The sequence below is a fragment of the Rana temporaria genome, chromosome 1 (genome assembly GCF_905171775.1).
Source record: "Rana temporaria chromosome 1, aRanTem1.1, whole genome shotgun sequence".
Taxonomy (NCBI): Eukaryota; Metazoa; Chordata; class Amphibia; order Anura; family Ranidae; genus Rana; species Rana temporaria.
The window spans coordinates 137,819,951-137,839,391 of NC_053489.1; the positions used below are offsets into that span (position 1 = coordinate 137,819,951).

At 46.4% G+C, this 19,441-nt stretch overlaps 2 protein-coding genes across 3 annotated transcripts in view; one reads left to right on the plus strand and one right to left on the minus strand.

Moving 5' to 3' along the window:
* Window positions 1-2,619, minus strand: part of TMEM232 (transmembrane protein 232) — a 298,409-nt gene extending 295,790 nt beyond the window's left edge. For both annotated transcript variants that reach the window (XM_040343279.1, XM_040343271.1), the window contains exon 1: window positions 2,430-2,619. The gene's annotated coding sequence lies outside the window, so the exon portion shown is untranslated. The remainder of the gene's footprint in view (window positions 1-2,429) is intronic.
* Window positions 2,620-2,710: 91 nt separating this feature from the next.
* The window catches only part of SLC25A46 (solute carrier family 25 member 46), a 69,696-nt gene continuing 52,965 nt past the window's right edge, over window positions 2,711-19,441 (plus strand). Inside the window, exons 1-2 of the mRNA XM_040343291.1 lie at window positions 2,711-3,075; window positions 12,874-12,916. Of these exons, the coding sequence (XP_040199225.1) occupies window positions 2,802-3,075; window positions 12,874-12,916 (317 nt within the window). The 5' untranslated portion in view covers window positions 2,711-2,801. The remainder of the gene's footprint in view (window positions 3,076-12,873; window positions 12,917-19,441) is intronic.

Here is a 19,441-nt window from a genome sequence, read left to right on the forward strand (position 1 = left end):
GTCTGTACTAATGAGAGGGATCTATACTGAGGGAGGGAGACTGGACTGAGGGAGGGGAGTCTGCACTGATTTGATTAGTCTGTACTGAGGGAGGGGGTCTATACTGATAGAGGGGGGTCTGTACTGAGGGGGGTCTATACTGATGAGAGGGATCTGTACTGAGAGAGGGGGGTCTATACTGATGAGTGGGGTCTGTACTGATGAGGAGGGTCTATAGTGATGAGAGGGGTCCATACTGAGGGAGAGGGGTTCATACTAAGGGAGAGGGATCTGTACTGATGAGGGGGGTCTGTACTAATAGAGGGGGGGGGTCTATACGGATGAGGAGTGTCTATACTAATGAGAGGGGGTCCATATTGATAAGAGGGATCTGTACGGGGGGGGGGTCTATACTAATGAAGGGGGGTCTATACTCATGAGGGATCTGTACTGGGGGGTACATACTGATGAGGGGGGTCTGTACTGATAATAGGGTTCTGTACTGAAAGGGGTATATACTGATGTTGTCTGTACTGATACAAAGGGGTCTATACTGATACAGAGGGATCTGTACTGAGGGGGGGGTCTATACTGATGAGGGGGTCTCTACTGATAAGAGGGGGGTCTGTACTGGGGGGGTCTATACTGATAAGAGGGATCTGTACTGAGGGGGGGTCTATACTGATGAGGGGGGTCTGTACTGATACAGATGGATCTGTACTGAAGGGGGGGTCTATGCTGATGAGGCAGGTCTTTACTGATGAGGGATCTATACTGAGGGAGGGGGGTGTTTACTTAGTTGAGAGGGGTCTGTACTGATGGAGGGGGGTCTGTACTGATGAAGGGGGATCTTTACTAATGAGGGGAGTCTTTACTTAATTGAGGGGGATCTGTACTGATGGAGGGGGGTCTGTACTGATGGAGGGGGATCTGTACTGATGAGGGGGGTCTTAACTTAATTGAGGGGGATCTGCTGTTTTTTTTTTCAATTACTTTTTTCTTTATTGCCGGGACCCGACAATTCATTATAGCCGCGAGTAGTTTTAAATTACTTTTTTTCCTTTAGAAATTTAATTTTATGCAGGGACTTTACTAAACATGGGAAAAATGTGCCACTTCACAGACATACTATAGACACCCCCCGGGGTGAAGGAATATTTCACTTTTATTGTTTCACTTTAAGCATTATTAAAATCACTGCTCCCAAAAAAACTGCCGTTTTTAAAACTTTTTTTTGCATTGATACATGTCCCCTGGGGCAGGACCCAGGTCTCCAAACACTTTTTATGACAATAACTTGCATATTAACCTTTAAAAATAGCACTTTTGATTTCTCCCATAGACTTTTACAGGGTGTTCCGAGGCTTTTCGAATTTGCCGCGAACACCCCAAATTGTTCGCTGTTCGGCGAACAGCCAATGTTCGAGTCAAACAGATAGTCTAGTCCCTAATGACTAGAGGGATCACCAGCAGAGAGAAGGAAGTCCTGATTCCTCTATGTAGATCTGTATATCACTAGAGGGATCACCAGCAGAGAGAAGGAAGTCCTGAGTCCTCTATATAGAGGTTTAGGGCCAGATTCTCGTACAGCGGCGTATTGTTGCGCGGGCGTAACTTATCCTATTTACGTTACGCCTCCGCAACTTAGACGGGCAAGTGCTGTATTCTCAAAGCACTTGCTCCGTAAGTTGCGGCGGCGTAGCGTAAATAGGCCGGCGTAAGCCCGCCTAATTCACATGTGGGACAGGGGGGCGTGTTTTATGTTAATGTTATGTGACCCGACGTGATTGACGTTTTTCACGAACGGTGCATGCGCCGTCCGTGGAATATCCCAGTGTGCATTGCTCCAAATACGCCGCAAGGACATATTGGTTTCGACTTGAACGTAAATTACTTCCAGCCCCATTCACGGACGACTTATGCAAACGACGTAAAATTTTCAAATTTTGTCGCGGGAACAACGGCCATACTTAACATTGGTACGCCGCATATACGCCTCATATAGCAGGGGTAACTTTACGCCGGGAAAAGCCTAACGTAAACGGCGTATCTGTACTGTGTCAGCCAGGCGTACGTTCGTGAATTTGCGTATCTAGCTGATTTACATATTTCAAAGCGTAAATCAGCGTACACGCCCCTAGCGGCCAGCGTAAATATGCAGTTACGATCCGACGGCGTAGGAGACTTACGCCAGTCGGATCTAAGGGAAATCTATGCGTAACTGATTCTAAGAATCAGGCGCATAGATACGACGGCGCAACTCAGAGATACGACGGTGTATCTCGTTTGTGAATCTGAGCCTTAGTTTGGAATACTGTGCTTCCAGCCAAATGGGGAAAAGTACCCTCCGTCCGTGTGGAGTTAGGGTTTGCCTATAGAATGCTCCCGTACTCTCCTGTCCCCTCTCACACAGCACGATTGGGTATACAGACTCCTGCACTGTACCTTACCTGCTGTGCCGCCTTCCACACTGCTTACACACGTGGTTGCTAAGGACGCGCAGAAACTCCCTTCGCTACATGATCCCGCCTTCCTCCAGCCCAGCCTATTACAGACCGACTTTCACTACCCACACCCACCTGTGTGATAAACAAAGCGACCTGTCAGAGCAAAGCAGGACCGCCCTCCTCTCGCTATTCTATTGGCCGCATATTGGGACTTGATATCCCGACATGCCTTGCCATCGCCATCACGTGACTTGAGCCCTGACAGACCTCCTTCTTCCTAGTAGGCAGTGGCGGTATTGATGTCACCGTGCAGCTAAACATTTGCGGTGACGTCACGCTGTCGGGTGACCCGGGCTGCATATTTCTATCGGCAGCATGCAGCCCCGTCGGCCCGAAGGCTTTGATGGCCTAGGCTACCGGGGATCTGCCTGGGGACGGGGAGACGAAGGGCCGCCACCCCCGTACCAGCACGGCTTCCCAGCAAGGTCATTCAGCTCTTCCGGGGATCTCTCACAGCACTGGGTCACCACCCCGCCTGACATCCCGGGGAGCCGTAACCTGCACCGGGGGGAGAAGACTCCGCTGTATGGAGGAGATGGCAACCAACCACCGCCCGGCCTGGGGGAGGAGAACAGCGCCACCAGCGGGGGTGAGAGGGCACTGGCAGCTTACAGCACCAATCATAGTAACAGGGAGAGGGCACTGCCAGGATACAGGACCAATCATATGGATAGGGGAGTGGGCACTGCCAGGATACAGGACCGATCATATGGACATGGGAGTGGGCACTGCCAGGATACAGGACCAATCCTATGAACAGGGCGAGGGCACTGCCAGGATACAGGACCAATCATATGGACAGGGGAGAGGGCACTGCCAGGATACAGGACCAATCATATGGACATGGGTGTGGGCACTGCCAGGATACATGATCAATCATATGGACAGGAAAGCGGCGGCTGCCAGCATATAGGGACAGGGAAAGAGAGGGCACTGCCAGGATACAGGATCAGTCATGTGGACAGGGGAGAGGGCACTGCCAGAATACAGGACCAATCATATGGACAGGGGAGAGGGCACTGCCATGATACAGGACCAGTCATATGAACAGGGAGAGGGCACTGCCATGATACAGGACCAGCCATATGGACAGGGCACTGCCATGATACAGGACCAGTCATATGGACCGGGGAGCGGCACTGCCAGGATAAATGAACAGGGATAGGACATTGCCAGGATACATGAACAGTCATATGAATAGGGAGAGGGCACTGCCATGATACAGGACCAGTCATATGAACAGGGAGAGGGCACTGCCGTGATACAGGACCAGTCATATGAACAGGGAGAGTGCACTGCCATGATACAGGACCAGTTATATGAACAGGGAGAGGGCACTGCCATGATACAGGACCAGTCATATGAACAGGGAGAGGGCACTGCCATGATACAGGACCAGTCATATGGACAGGAGAGGGCACTGCCATGATACAGGACCAGTCATATGGACAGGGGAGAGGGCACTGCCAGGATACATGATCAGTCATATGAACAGGGAGAGGTCACTGCCATGATACAGGACCAGTCATATGAACATGGGAGAGAAAACTGCCATGATACAGGACCAGTCATATGAACAGGGAGAGGGCACTGCCATGATACAGGACCAGTCATATGAACAGGGAGAGGGCACTGCCATGATACAGGACCAGTCATATGGACAGGGGAGAGGGCACTGCCATGATACAGGACAAGTCATATGGACAGGGGAGAGGGCACTGCCAGGATACATGATCAGTCATATGAACAGGGAGAGGTCACTGCCATGATACAGGACCAGTCATATGAACAGGGAGAGGGCACTGCCATGATACAGGACCAGTCATATGGACAGGGGAGAGGGCACTGCCATGATACAGGACCAGTCATATGGACAGGGGAGAGGGCACTGCCAGGATACATGATCAGTCATATGAACAGGGAGAGGTCACTGCCATGATACAGGACCAGTCATATGAACATGGGAGAGAAAAAACTGCCAGGATACAGCACCAGTCATATACACAGGGGGGCGAGAGGGCACTGGCAAGATACAGGACCAGTCATTTTGACAGGGGAGAGGGCACTGCCGGGATACAGGACCAGTCATATGGACAGAGGAGAGGGTACTGGCAGGATACAGGACCAGTCATATGGACAGAGGAGAGGGTACTGGCAGGATACAGGACCAGTCATATGGACAGGGGGGCGAGAGGGCACGGGCAAGCTACAGGACCAGTCATATGGACAGGGGAGAGGGCACTGGCAAGATACAGGACCAGTCATATGGACAGGGGAGAGGGCACTGGCAGGATACAGGACCAGTCATATGGACAGAGGAGATGGCACTGCTGGGATACAGGACCAGTCATATGGACAGAGGAGATGGCACTGCCGGGATACAGGACCAGTCATATGGACAGAGGAGAGGGCACTGGCAGGATACAGGACCAGTCATATGGACAGAGGAGAGGGTACTGGCAGAATACAGGACCAGTCATATGGACAGGGGAGAGGGCACTGCCAGGATACAGGACCAGTCATATGGACAGGGGAGAGGGCACTGCCGGGATACAGGACCAGTTATATGGACAGGGTAGAGGGCAGTTCTTGGGAGGCATAGCCAACTACAAGGACAGGGCCAAGAGAGCACTGACATGGAAACTGGACCAATCATATGAAGAGTGGAGAAGAGACTGACGGGAGATATGATATTTGACATAGTTAGAAGTGAAGACACTGCCAGGAGACATGACGGTTATCTCTAATGGGCAAAGAGGGCATGGCCAGGGAGAAAGGACAATTTACTCACATATAGAGATCATTGACAATCACTTGCATGCACTGGGTGAGGGTTATGCCAGGGGAACCTGCCCCTTCACTCACTTGGAGAGGGTATTGCGAAGGAGACGTGGCCTTTCCTGTTATGAGTATGGAATCATAGAATTGGCTTAGATTGTAAAGCAAGAACTTTCACCTACAAAGGTATGGAGGGCACAGCCAGGAAGCCTGATTCATGCCGTCTAGATGGCTGGCAGCCTCACGTTTTTAGAACGATTGAAGAGAAAGCATTACCAGGGAGTTGGCATTACCAGGGAGTTGGCATTACCAGGGAGTTGGCATTAGTAGTGCTATATACTTAATGTGTATCCAAAGCCAATAGATATATAAATAGTTTGTAAATCCTAATAGACTTGGCTTTCTGCTATTTTCAGTTGACAAGTTTTGCCTTTACTTTCTGTCCTGAAGACACCGCGGTAAGTACGGGGAAAATCCCTTCTGAGATTGCTGTCACCAGAATGAGCATCTCTATAGGGATACCACCCTTCTTTTACTGTTTGATTCTCCATCATTTAGGGACAGTGGTCACCAAGATGAACTGAGAATATGAATGTCCTCCATGCAGAAACACTGCAATAAATACTTATCAGGAGTGCTGACTATTCAGCGGTCTTCCAAAAAACACTCTAAAGCTATATTAATCCATTCCCACCCGGCCACTGCATAAAAATGGCAGATCTTCCCAGATCTGCACCCTGTGCGTCGTGCCCCCGGGGGGCTCACAGATCCAAGTACTGAGTGGTGGTGCTCTTCCCTGGTACTATGTGATCGCTGTGACCAATCACACAAACATGGCTGCCATTCATATAGCCATTGAACTACTGTGATCACATGGTATTGAGCCAAGCACCGCCTCCCTGTACTATTGGATAGCTGTAGCCATTCACAGTAGTTTGGCTGCAGGAATGCAGCTGAGAACTGTCAGAAATGATTGTTTCTACAGCCTTCATGACCATATAAGCAATCCGTGAGAAATAAAATAAATCCCAATCACTTCCCCAGAGTAGTGCAGTGTTGCTATGGTAACACTGTGCTGCTCTGGTGACAGAATGTGAATAAAAAAAAAATACGGTATCTCACAAAAGTGAGTACACCCCTCCACATTTTTGTAAATATTTTATTATATTGTTTCATGTAACAGTGTAAATTTGCTGTCCCCTCAAAATAACTCAACACACAGCCATTAATGTCTAAACTGCTGGCAACAAAAGTGAGTACACCCCTAAGTGAAAATGTCCAAATTGGGCCCAATTCAATATTTTCCCTCCTGGTGTCATGTGTCTCATTAGTGTTGCAAGGTCTCAGGTGTGAGTGGGGAGCAGGTGTGTTAAATTTGGTGTTATCGCTCTCACTCTCTCATACTGGTCACTGGAAGTTCAACATGGCACCTCATGGCAAAGAACTCTCTGAGGATCTGAAAAAAAAGAATTGTTGCTCTACATAAAGATGGCCTAGGCTATAAGATTGCCTAGAGCCTGAAACTGAGCTGCAGCACGAAAGCCAAGACCATGCAGCGGTTTAACAGGACAGGTTCCACTCAGAACAGGCCTTGTCATGGTCAACCAAAGAGGTGCACATGCTCAGCGTTGTATCCAGATGTTTGGGAAATAGACGTATGAGTTCTGCCAGCATTGCTGCAGAGGTTGAAGGGGTGGGGGGGGGGTCAGCCTGTCGGTGCTCAGACCATACTCTGCACACTGCATCAAATTGGTCTGCATGGCTGTTGTCCCAGAAGGAAGCCTCTTCTAAAGATGATGCACAAGAAAGCACGCAAACAGTTTGCTGAAGACAAGCAGACTAAGGACATGGATTACTGGAACCTGTGGTCTGATGAGACCAAGATAAACTTATTTGGCCCCGATGGTGTCAAGCGTGTGTGGCGGCAACCAGGTGAGGAGTACAAAGACAAGTGTGTCTTTCCTACTCTTAAGCATGTTGGTGGGAGTGTCATGGTCTGGGGCTGCATGAGTGCTGCTGGCACTGGGGAGCTACAGTTCATTGAGGGAACCATGAATGCCAACACATACTGTGACACACTGAAGCAGAGCATGATCCCCTCCCTTCAGAGACTGGCCTGCAGGGCAGTATTTCAACATAACGACCCCAAACACACCTCCAAGACGACCACTGCCTTTCTAAAGAAGCTGAGGGTAAAGGTGATGGACTGGCCAAGCATGTCTCCAGACTTAAACCCTATTGAACATCTGGGGCATCCTCAAAGAGAAGGAGGAGGAGCGCAAGGTCTCAACATCCTCCAGCTCTGTGATGTCGTCATGGAGGAGTGGAAGAGGACTCCGGTGGCAACCTGTGAAGCTCTGGTGAATTCCATGCCCAAGAGGGTTAAGGCAGTGCTGGAAAATAATGGTGGCCACACAAAATATTGTCACTTTGTGCCCAAATTGGACATTTTCACTTAGGGGTGTACTCACTTTTGTTTCTAGTGGTTTAGACATTAATGGCTGTGTGTTTGAGTTATTTTGAGGGGACATAAAATGTACACTGTTATACAAGCTGTACACTCACTACTTTGTAGCAAAGTGTCATTTCTCTTTGCCCGCGGGCCCTGCAAACTCGATGTTCGCTGGCTGCCACAATCGTGACATGGAGAGGCAGAACTTTGAGATCCCTATGTAAACAAGGCATCTCCCTGTTCTGCCTAGTGACATGACAGGGATCTACTGCTTCCTCTCATCGGGAGCAGTGATTGCTGAAATGTAAGTGGTAGCAACAGTTAGAATCACTTTCTAGGACACACTTAACCCCTTGATCACCTCCTAGTGTTTAACCCCTTCCCTGCCAGTGTCGTTTACACAGTAATCGGTGTATTTTTATAGCACTGATCGCTGTATAAATGACAAAATAGTGTCCTCCATAATGTTGCAGTCACGATAAAAATCATTACTAGTAAAATATATATATATATATATATATATATATATATATATATATATACCATAAATCTATCCCCTATTTTGTAAGGCGCTATAACTTTTTTGCGCAAACTAATCAATATACGCTTATTGCAATTTTTTTTTTTTTTTTTTTTATCACAAAAGATAAAAATCGCAGAGGTGATCAAATACCACCAAAATAAAACTCTATTTGTGGGGGGGGGGGGGGGGGAAGGATTTACATTGTGTTTGGGTGCAACGTCGCACAACTGCGCAATTGTCAGTTAAAGCAACGCAGTGCTGTATCACAAAAAGTGCTCTGGTCAGGAAGGGAGTCAATTCTTCCAGGGCTGAAGTGGTTAAATGCTAGAGACAGAATGTCAACCAAAAATCCAAATAAAAAACACATAAAACAAATGCTATAAATTACAGTAAGTTGCAGTTCAGTGAGTAAAATAAGTATTTGAGCCCCAAGAGAAACATGACTTTGTGGAGAAACCCTTGTTGGCAAGTACAAAGGTAGGACGTTTCTTGTAGTTTTCACACATCTCAGGAGGGTCCACTCTTCTTTGCAGATCTTCTCTAAATCCTTAAGGTTTCTTGGCTGTCGCATGGCAATTTGAAGTTTCAGCTCCCTCCATAACATTTCTATAGGATTAAGGTCTGGAGACTAATGCCGCGTACACACGATCGGTTCGTCCGATGGACCGTTTTCATCAGACGAAACGATCGTGTGTGGGCCCCATCGGTTTTTTATCCATCGGTGAAAAAACTAGGAACTTGTTTTAAAATTATCTGATGGTTAAAAAAAACGATAGAAAAAACGATCGTCTGTGGGCATATCCATCGGTTAAAAATCAAACTGTTTTCATCGGATGAACCGATCGTGTGTACAGGGCATAACTTGTCCACTCCTGGACCTTAACCACTTAACGACCGCCGCACGCCTATATACGTCCGCACAATGGCACGGACAGGCAGAAGGGCGTATATATACGCCCTTGCCTTCTAGCGGGTGGGGGGTCCGATCGGGACCCCCTCCGCTGCGTGCGGCGGGCCGGATCCCTCGGGGAGCGATCCGGGACGACGGCGCGGCTATTCGTTTATAGCCGCTCCGTCGCGATCGCTCCCCGGAGCTGAAGAACGGGGAGAGCCGTATGTAAACACGGCTTCCCCGTGCTTCACTGTGGCGGCGCATCGATCGAGTGATCCCTTATATAGGGAGACTCGATCGATGACGTCATTCCTACAGCCACACCCCCCTACAGTTGTAAACACACACACAGTGATCCTTAACTCCTACAGCGCCCCCTGTGTTTAACTCCCAAACTGCAACTGTCATTTTCACAACAAACAATGCAATTTAAATGCATTTTTTGCTGTGAAAATGACAATGGTCCCAAAAATTTGTCAAAATTGTCCGAAGTGTCCGCCATAATGTCGCAGTCACGAAGAAAATCACTGATCGCCGCCAATAGTAGTAAAAAAAAAATAATTAATAAAAATGCAATAAAACTATCCCCTATTTTGTAAACACTATAAATCTTGCGCAAACCAATCGATAAACGCTTATTGCGATTTTTTTTTTACCAAAAATAGGTAGAAGAATACGTATCGGCCTAAACTGAGGAAAAAAAAAATGTTATATATGTTTTTGGGGGATTTTTATTATAGCAAAAAGTAAAAAATATTGAATTTTTTTCAAAATTGTCGCTCTATTTTTGTTTATAGCGCAAAAAATAAAAACCGCTGAGGTGATCAAATACCACCAAAAGAAAGCTCTATTTGTGGGGAAAAAAGGACGCCAATTTTGTTTGGGAGCCACGTCGCACGACCGCGCAATTGTCTGTTAAAGCGACGCAGTCCCGAATCGCAAAACCTGGCCTGGGCATTTAGCTGCAAAATGGTCCGGGGCTTAAGCGGTTAATGTGCTTCTTCTTGAGCCACTCTTTTGTTGGAGGTATGTTTTGGGTCACTGTCATGCATTAAGACCCATCCATGACCCATCTTTAGCGTTCTGGCTGAGGGAAGAAGATCCTCATCCAAGATTTTACAATACATGGCCTCGTCCATTGGCCCCTTAATGTGGTAAAGTCGGCCCATATTTTAGCAGCGAAACCGTCCCAAAGCATCATGTAATAGCAGAAAGGGTCCTGGTCATTAAGGGGGGTAAAACCTTCCAGAGCTGAGGTGGTTAAACTAGAACCAGGGATCAGAATCAGTCAGGTGTAATGGGCACCAACGTAGAATACTTCATTAAACTGCAACAGAATAATTTAAGCTGGCTATAAACTAATACAGGGGTCTCCAAACTTCTCAGTATGGGGGTGACATCTTGTATATTGCAAATATTTGCAGGCCCCAAAAAAATCGGTGAAGGGGAAACGATCGTCTGCTGACCTGCACTCTCAATCTATACACATTGAGGATACACCACTGATCCTAGCTGTGGGCAAGATAAAGTCTTGTAGGTCAGATGTGGCCTCCATTCATAGTTTCCCTGCACTACTAGGGTGTTTTTTTTTATTATTATTATTATTATTATTGGTGGTGTCAAATCTACATTCCTTTTCGACCGCAGTGACAAGAAAATTCAAAGTAGTAGGATAGAACATTTTCAAATTAATAATTTTGTATGAATGTTCGAAAATCTGCTAGGACACCGGCAATTGTGGCCCCTTGCATGCCTTTATCTGGCCCTTGGGTTACTATTCTTTCACTCATATAAGGCACTATTTCTCCCACTGACACTAATAATGAGCACTTTTCCTCCCACTGACACCAATGATGGGACACGGTTCCTCCCACTGACACCAATGATGGGGCACTTTTCCTCCCATTGACTCCAATGATGGGACACGGTTCCTCCCACTGACACCAATGTTGGGACACGGTTCCTCCCACTGACACCAATGTTGGGACACGGTTCCTCCCACTGACACCAATGATGGGACACGGTTCCTCCCACTGACACCAATGATGGGACACTGTTCCTCCCAATGATGGGACACTGTTCCTCCCAATGATGGGACACGGTTCCTCCCAATGATGGGACACGGTTCCTCCCAATGATGGGACACGGTTTCTCCCACTACACCAATGATGGGACACGGTTCCTCCCACTGACACCAATGATGGGACACGGTTCCTCCCACTGACACCAATGTTGGGACACGGTTCCTCCCACTGACACCAATGTTGGGACACGGTTCCTCCCACTGACACCAATGTTGGGACACGGTTCCTCCCACTGACACCAATGTTGGGACACGGTTCCTCCCACTGACACCAATGATGGGACACGGTTCCTCCCACTGACACCAATGATGGGACACGGTTCCTCCCACTGACACCAATGATGGGACACGGTTCCTCCCAATGATGGGACACGGTTCCTCCCACTACACCAATGATGGGACACGGTTTCTCCCACTGACACCAATGATGGGACACGGTTTCTCCCACTGACACCAATGATGGGACACGGTTTCTCCCACTGACACCAATGATGGGACACAGTTCCTCCCACTGACACAAAAGATGGGACACGGTTCCTCCCACTGACACCAATGATGGGACACGGTTCCTCCCACTGACACCAATGATGGGACACGGTTCCTCCCACTGACACCAATGATGGGACACGGTTTCTCCCACTGACACCAATGATGGGACACGGTTTCTCCCACTGACACCAATGATGGGACACGGTTTCTCCCACTGACACCAATGATGGGACACGGTTCCTCCCACTGACACCAATGATGGGACACGGTTCCTCCCACTGACGCCAATGATGGGGACACGGTTCCTCCCACTGACACCAATGATGGGGACACGGTTCCTCCCACTGACACCAATGATGGGGACACGGTTCCTCCCACTGACACCAATGATGGGACACGGTTCCTCCCACTGACACCAATGATGGGACACGGTTCCTCCCACTGATGCCAATGATGGGGACACGGTTCCTCCCACTGACACCAATGATGGGGACACGGTTCCTCCCACTGACACCAATGATGGGACACGGTTCCTCCCACTGACACCAATGATGGGACACGGTTTCTCCCACTGACACCAATGATGGGACACGGTTTCTCCCACTGACACCAATGATGGGACACGGTTCCTCCCACTGATACCAATTTATGTAATTTTTATTTTTTTACTCCCACAGGACATTTTCTACTTCCACTGGCCACAGTTCAGCCCCCTCTAAGGTTTGAAGGACAGTAAACGGGCCCTTTGTTTTGAAAATTTGGAAACCCCTGTACTAGGGTATAGCCAGCTTCAGGCTTTTCTTCTTCTTTTTTTTTTTTTTGTTCTACAAATGTGATTATTTTGTATATTTTCAGTTAATTAAAGCCTGTAACTGTGGACAAAAAATAGCTATAGATCACAGTGAAATGTTTTGGCAGTGAACCCATTCTTGCTGGCTCGTAGTTTTTCTGTAAATCATAAAGACATGTAATTGCAGCGTGCCATGTACATTACTTTCTTGAGATCCCAGAAAAGTGATTCATAGTCCTCAGTGAGTGAGTATAAGGTCAACTGTCACAGCGGGTACTTTCCTTGCTGTCTGTTTAAATTAATAATAGGAACGGATTCATGTCTTAACATGGATATATTTGTCTCTATGTAAACTTTCTTCTTTTTTTTTTCTCTTTCAGATCAGCTTAACAGATTTGCTGGCTTTGGTATTGGACTTGCCAGGTAACACTGCCCATGTTTTGTCAGTTATTGTAGTAGTTGGCATATAACATAATCTTTAGGGTGATTTTGGCATTTTTTGTAAATCCTTGCTTATACAATTTTGTGAGGGCATTTGTTTGGTGCTTTAAGACCCATTTCACATTAAGGCAATTTTCAGGCATTTTAGCGCTAAAAATAGTGCTTGAAAACTGCCTCTTATGCCTCCCCAGTACTTTCACACTGGGGCAGTGCGCTTGCGGGACGGGTAAAAAAGTCCTGCAAGCAGTTTCTTTGGGTGGTGTAGGAGCGCTGTATACAGCACTCCTACACCACCCCTGCCCATTGAAATGAATGAGCAGCGCTTAAAGGGGCGTTCCAGGCTTTTTTTTATGTTTATTAAAAGTCAGCAGCTACAAAAAGTGTAGCTGCTGGCTTTTAATAAACATACACTTACCTGTTCCACGGTTCAGCGACGTGCCGCTGAGAGCTTCGTTCCGGTCCCCCCACAGAGGTCTGTGAATGAATAAACTACAAGTCCCGTCTCCCATCGTAGCAAACAGACTTGTCATTGTCAAAGGACTACAAGTAAGACCCCTTTCACACTGGGGCGTTTTTCGGGCGTTTTTTAGGCGCTTTGGCGTTTAAAAAAAGCCTGTAAAGCGCCTGAAAGAAGCCTCATCTGCAATCCCAATGTGAAAGCCCAAGTGCTTTCAGAGGCCTTTCACACTGCCAGCGCCCGAAAAACGCTGGTAAAGCGCTGCTAAGACCCCTTTCACACTGAGGCGCTTTTCAGGCGCTTTGGCGTTAAAAAAAGCTTCCTCAATGGGAAGGGGGCTTTAGGAGCGGTGTATTAACCGCTCCTAAAGCGCTGCAAAGAAGCTGCATGCAGGACTTTTTTTGACGCCCTGCCAGCTCAGCGCCTCAGTGTGAAAGCACTCAGGCTTTCACATTGGGATTGCAGATGCAGCTTCTTTCAGGCGCTTTTTTTTAACGCTAAGACCATTTTCACACTGGGGTGTTTTTCAGGCGCTTTAGTGTGAAAGCACTCGAGCTTTCACATTGGGATTGCAGATGCAGCTTCTTTCAGGCGTTTTACAGGCGCTTTTTTTAACGCTAAAGCGCTTGAAAAATGCCCCAGTGTGAAAGGGCCCTAAAGATGATGAGCACACACATAATCCATTGGCAATTTCTGCAGCTATAAGAGAATGACCGTGGATTGTGGGTACAATGTCGGGCTCCTGCAGAATCTTCCTGTAGCTCTCTGCCTGTACCTCTGGAGGAAGTGTCGATAGATTATGTGTGATCTAAACTTAAGACCCACCTTTTCTGAAGGATAAGGATAGAAATCGATTCCAAGCGCCTTGAGGCGATTTAGTTGGCATTTTTTTTAAGCACTATACAAGTTATTCACTCACTCATCTCATTCTGCACTTGTATTCCATTGAGAACTACTAGTTTATCTGCTGTGGTGCCAGATGGGACTTGCAGTTTATTCATTCACAGATGTCTTTGCGGGTATTCCTGTTGTCTCAGAGTTGGGGAAGGTTGCTTAGCAGCCTGACTCCTGTTACACCCTAAATGAGGGTTGGCCTTTAAATTGAATCGCTAGGCAAATTTTGGAAAAGGTTGCAACAGAGAAGGGTGCTGGTCTTGAGTATGAAGAATTTATTGGCAATAAGAACATAAAATAACTTACACTTAGGCCCCGTACACACGACCGAACATGTCTGCTGAAACTGGTCCGCGGACCAGTTTCAGCAGACATGTTCGGTCGTGTGTACGGCCGACCGGACAGGTTTCCAGCGGACATTTGTCCAGCCGACCGTTTTCCAGCGGACAAAAATTTCTTAGCATGCTAAGAAACATGCGTGGAAGCATTGACCTTCCAGGGCCACGCACGTCGCCGCGTAATCGGCGACGGCGCGGCCACGTCACCGCGTACGCGCAGATTTCTGTCTGATGGTGTGTACAACCATCAGACAGAAATCTCCGGGCGGACATGTCCGCTGAAAACGGTCCGGCGGACCTTTTTCAGCGGACAGTCCGTCCGTGTGTACGAGGCCTTAGATGTGCAATCCGGCACTTGTCAGAAGGTAAAAAGGGGTCGCAACAACAGATGTGGAAAGTGGCGAGTCAGTGAAATGACGGTAAGGCTGGGTTCACACTGGTATGACAAGACTGTTGTACGACTGTTATCCTACTTTGCCCTGCTACATCTGTCCTACATTATATCTGTCCCACTTCTATCCGACTTGAATGAACAAGATAAGATTTTGCTCCAACATTGAGATAGTACGACTTGTCCTTTGACAAACAATCCCAGAGTGACATACAATCATGGCCAAAATTGTTGGCACCCCAGAAATGTTTCCAGAAAATCAAGTATTTCTCACAGAAAAGTATTGCAGTAACACATGTTTTTCGATACACATGTTTATTCCCTTTTAGAACAAAACAAAAAAAGGAAGAAAAAAAGAAAATTGGACATAATGTCACACAAAACTACAAAAATGGGCTGGTCAAAATTCTTGGCACCCTAAACCTAATATTTGGTTGCACACCCTTTGGGAAAAATAACTGAAATCAGTCACTTCCTATAACCACCAATACGCTTCTTACACCTCTCACCCAGAATTTTGGACCACTCTTCCTTTGCAAACTGCTGCAGGTCTCTCTTATTGGAAGGGCCTTTTTCCCAACAGCAATTTTAAGATCTCTCCACAGGTGTTCAATGGGATTTAGATCTGGACTCATTGCTGACCACTTTAGAACTCTCCAGCGCTTTGTTGCCATCCATTTCTGGATGCTTTTTGACGTATGTTTGGGGTCATTGTCCTGCTGGAAGACCCAAGATCTCGGACGCGAACCCAGCTTTCTGACACTGGGCTCTACAGTGCGACCCAAAATCCTTTGGTAATCCTCAGATTTTATGATTCCTTGCACACATTAAAGGCACCCAGTGCCAGAGGCAGCAAAACAACCCCAAAACATAATTGAGCCTCCACCATATTTCACTGTAGGTACTGTGTTCTTTTCTTTGTAGGCCTCATTCCGTTTTCAGTAAACAGTAGAATGATGTGCTTTACCAAAAAGCTCTATCTTGGTCTCATCTGTCCACAAGACCTTTTCCCAGAAGGATTTTGGCTTGCTCAAGTACATTTTGGCAAACTGTAGTCTTGCTTTTTTATGTCTGTGTCAGCAGTGGGGTCCTCCTGTGTCTCCTGCCATAGCGTTTCATTTCATTTAAGGCTGCATTCACACCTTGGTGTATTTACGCCCGACGCTCGTGCCGCTGGAGGGGTGAGTTAACATTGATGTCTATGGAGATGGTTCACATCTCCACGCCGTTCGGCATAGACAACAATGTTAAAAGAATGTTTTGTAAAAAAAAAAAAAAAAGGTTAAAACGACTCGTTTGCCGCGGTACAATACGCCGCAATTTTTCGCGGCAAAATACGCTGCGTTATAGTGTGAATGCAGCCTAAATGTCGACGGATAGTTGGCGCTGACACTGATGTTCCCTGAGCCTGCAGGACAGCTTGAATTTCTTTGGAACTTGTTTGGGGCGGCTTATCCACCATCCAGACTATCCTGCATTGCAACCTTTCATCAATTTTTCTCTTCCATCCACGCCGAGAGAGATTAGCTACAGTGCCATGGGTTGCAAACTTCTTGATAATGTTGCGCACCGTGGACAAAGGCAAATCTAGATCTCTGGAGATGGACTTGTAACCTTGAGATTGTTGATATTTTTCCACAATTTTGCATCTCAAGTCCTCAGACAGTTCTCTCCTCCTCTTTCTGTTGCCCATGCTTAGTGTGGCACACAGACACCCAATGCAAAGACTTATGCCGTGTACACACGATCGGATTTCCGATGAATTAAAATCCGATGGAATTTCAGATGAAGCTGACTTTCATCAGTCTTGCCTACACACTATCAGACTAAATTCTGACCGTCCAAAACGCGGTGACGTAAAACACTACGACGAGCCGAGAAAAATTAAGTTCAATGATTCTGGGCATGCATGGATTTTTTTCTCTTAACCACTTAAAGACCGCCTCCTGCGCATATACGTCGGCAGAATAGCATGGCTGGGCACATGTACGTCCTGTACTAGTACCTAGCCATGGGTCGCGGGCGTGCGCCCCGGTCCGAAGCTGCGGGACCCGATCGCCGCTGGAGCCCCGTGATCGGTCCCCGGCTTCCCCGTTCTTCACTGTGGCGGCTGCATCGATCGTGTCATCCCTTTTTATAGGTGGACACAATCGATGACGTCACACCTACAGTCACACCCCCCTACAGTTGTAAACACACTTCGGGGAACACATAAACCCATCAGCGCCCCCTGTGGTTAACTCCCAAACTGCAATTGTAATTTTCACAATGAACAATGCATTTTAAATGCATTTTTTACTGTGAAAATGACAATGGTCCCAAAAATGTGTCAAAATTGCCCGAAGTGTCCGCCATAATGTCGCAGTCACGAAAAAAATTGCTGATCGCCGCCATTTTTTTAATATATATATATATATATATATATTTTTGGGGGATATTTATTATAGTAAAAAGTTAAAAATATTGCATTTTTTTTATTTCAAAATTGTCCCTCTGTTTTTGTTTATAGCGCAAAAAATAAAAACCGCAGAGGTGATCAAATACCACCAAAAGAAAGCTCTATTTGTGGGGAAAAAAAGGACGCCAATTTTGTTTGGGAGTCACGTCACAATTGTCAGTTAAAGCGACGCAGTGCCGAATCGCAAAAAGGGGCAAGGTCCTTTTAGCTGCATTTTGGTCCGGGTCTTAAGTGGTTAAAACACGTTCTATTTTTTTACACCGATGGGGGGGGGGGAGTCCGATGGGGCCCACTTTTTTCATCGGAAAAAACGATCGTGTGTACACGGCATAAGTGAACTTCTCTCCTTTTTATCTGCTTTCAGGTGTGATTTTTCTATTGCCTACACCTGTTACTTGCATCACATGCTTGAAACAATCTTATTTATCCACAATTTTGAAAGGGTGCCAAAAATTTTGACCAGCTCATTTTCGGAGTTTTGTGTGACATTATGTCCAATTTGCTTTTTTTCCTCTCTTTTTTTTTTTGTTTTGTTTTGTTCCAATACACACAAGGGAATAAGCGTATGTATAGCAAAACGTGTTACTGCAATACTTTTCTGTGAGAAATACTTTATTTTCTGGAAACATTTCTGGGGTGCCAACAATTTCAGCCACGATTGTAAATTCCTTTCACTCACCATATCGGATGTCACAAGTCGAATGGTTAGGACAAGGATCCTACTTTGATCCAACTTCAATGATATTCAATGGGCTGAAGTCGGACCAAAGTAGTACAGATAGCATTTTCAAAGTCGCTCAGACTTGTGTCGGACACGTTAAGACGTCTCTAGTGAAACATTGATTTTCAGACGTCATGCGACATGAGCTTCCAAAGTCGGAGGGTTTGTCGTTCCAGTATAAACTCAGGCTGAGTTGGCTCTGTAGTCCAGAGCAGGTGAAGGCAACTAGCGGCATCCACAAAGCAATCAGTAAAATAAGATGAAATGTGCAAGAAGGTGAAGCAGGGCTGCGGTGACAGATGTGGGACTCAGTAGTGAGTGACAGTCGGCGAGTGGCTTGTACAATACAGGACCGGTGCAAGCAACAAGCAGTGTCCTCGGAGTATTCTCGTGGCCTGGGAAGTAAGCTAATGTCTGTCAGTTAGGCAATTTATTTTGAGGTCCAAACCCTTTCTCAAGCCTGGAATGAGAATTGTAAGGCTCCATGCACACTGAAGCTGATAAAAGCTATAAAAAAACGCCAGTAGCTTTGCAGGGAGCCTTTCAACGTTTTTTAGCGTTTTTGCAATAGCTTTAATCAGCGTTTTTCAGTGTAGCTTTTTTTTTTTTTTACTTTCTTTTCAATGGATTAAAAAACGCTGGCATCTGCGTTTTTCAGCGTTTTTCAGCGTTTTGCGTTTTTCAGCGCTTCTTCCCGCCAAAAAACGGCACTTTGAACGCAAATTTCGGGCATTCAGAAAAAAGCCAATAAACTCCAAAGCGCATTAACACTAAAAAAACGCCCAGGTGTGCATGGGCACATAGGCTAACTAACGTAGAGTTCAGTTTATTGGCTTTAAAAAAAAAAAAGCCAAAACGCCAATAAACTGCAGCTTATCAGCTTCAGTGTGCATGGAGCTTAAAAAGTTTTCCATATGCAAAAAAAATTGGCGAGATTGGTGGCACATTGTTGGATAGACAATTTGGTTTAGGCGATCATAGTTGTATTGGTTCACTTATAACGAAAACAATTATGTAATGTCATTAATACTTTATTTGCACTAACATTCAAATTCTCTGGACAAGCTTTTGGGGTGTACCCCTTTTATCTAGGTTTCAAGCAGTGTTGCAAAGAATTGGAAAATTAAAAAAAAAAAAACAGTAGGAAAAAAAAAAAACATGGTCACATAGCGTAGGCTACTATAACTTTAAACACAATGTAGTATATCTAAATTGTATTAATAAGGGCTAAAACAATCATAATACTGC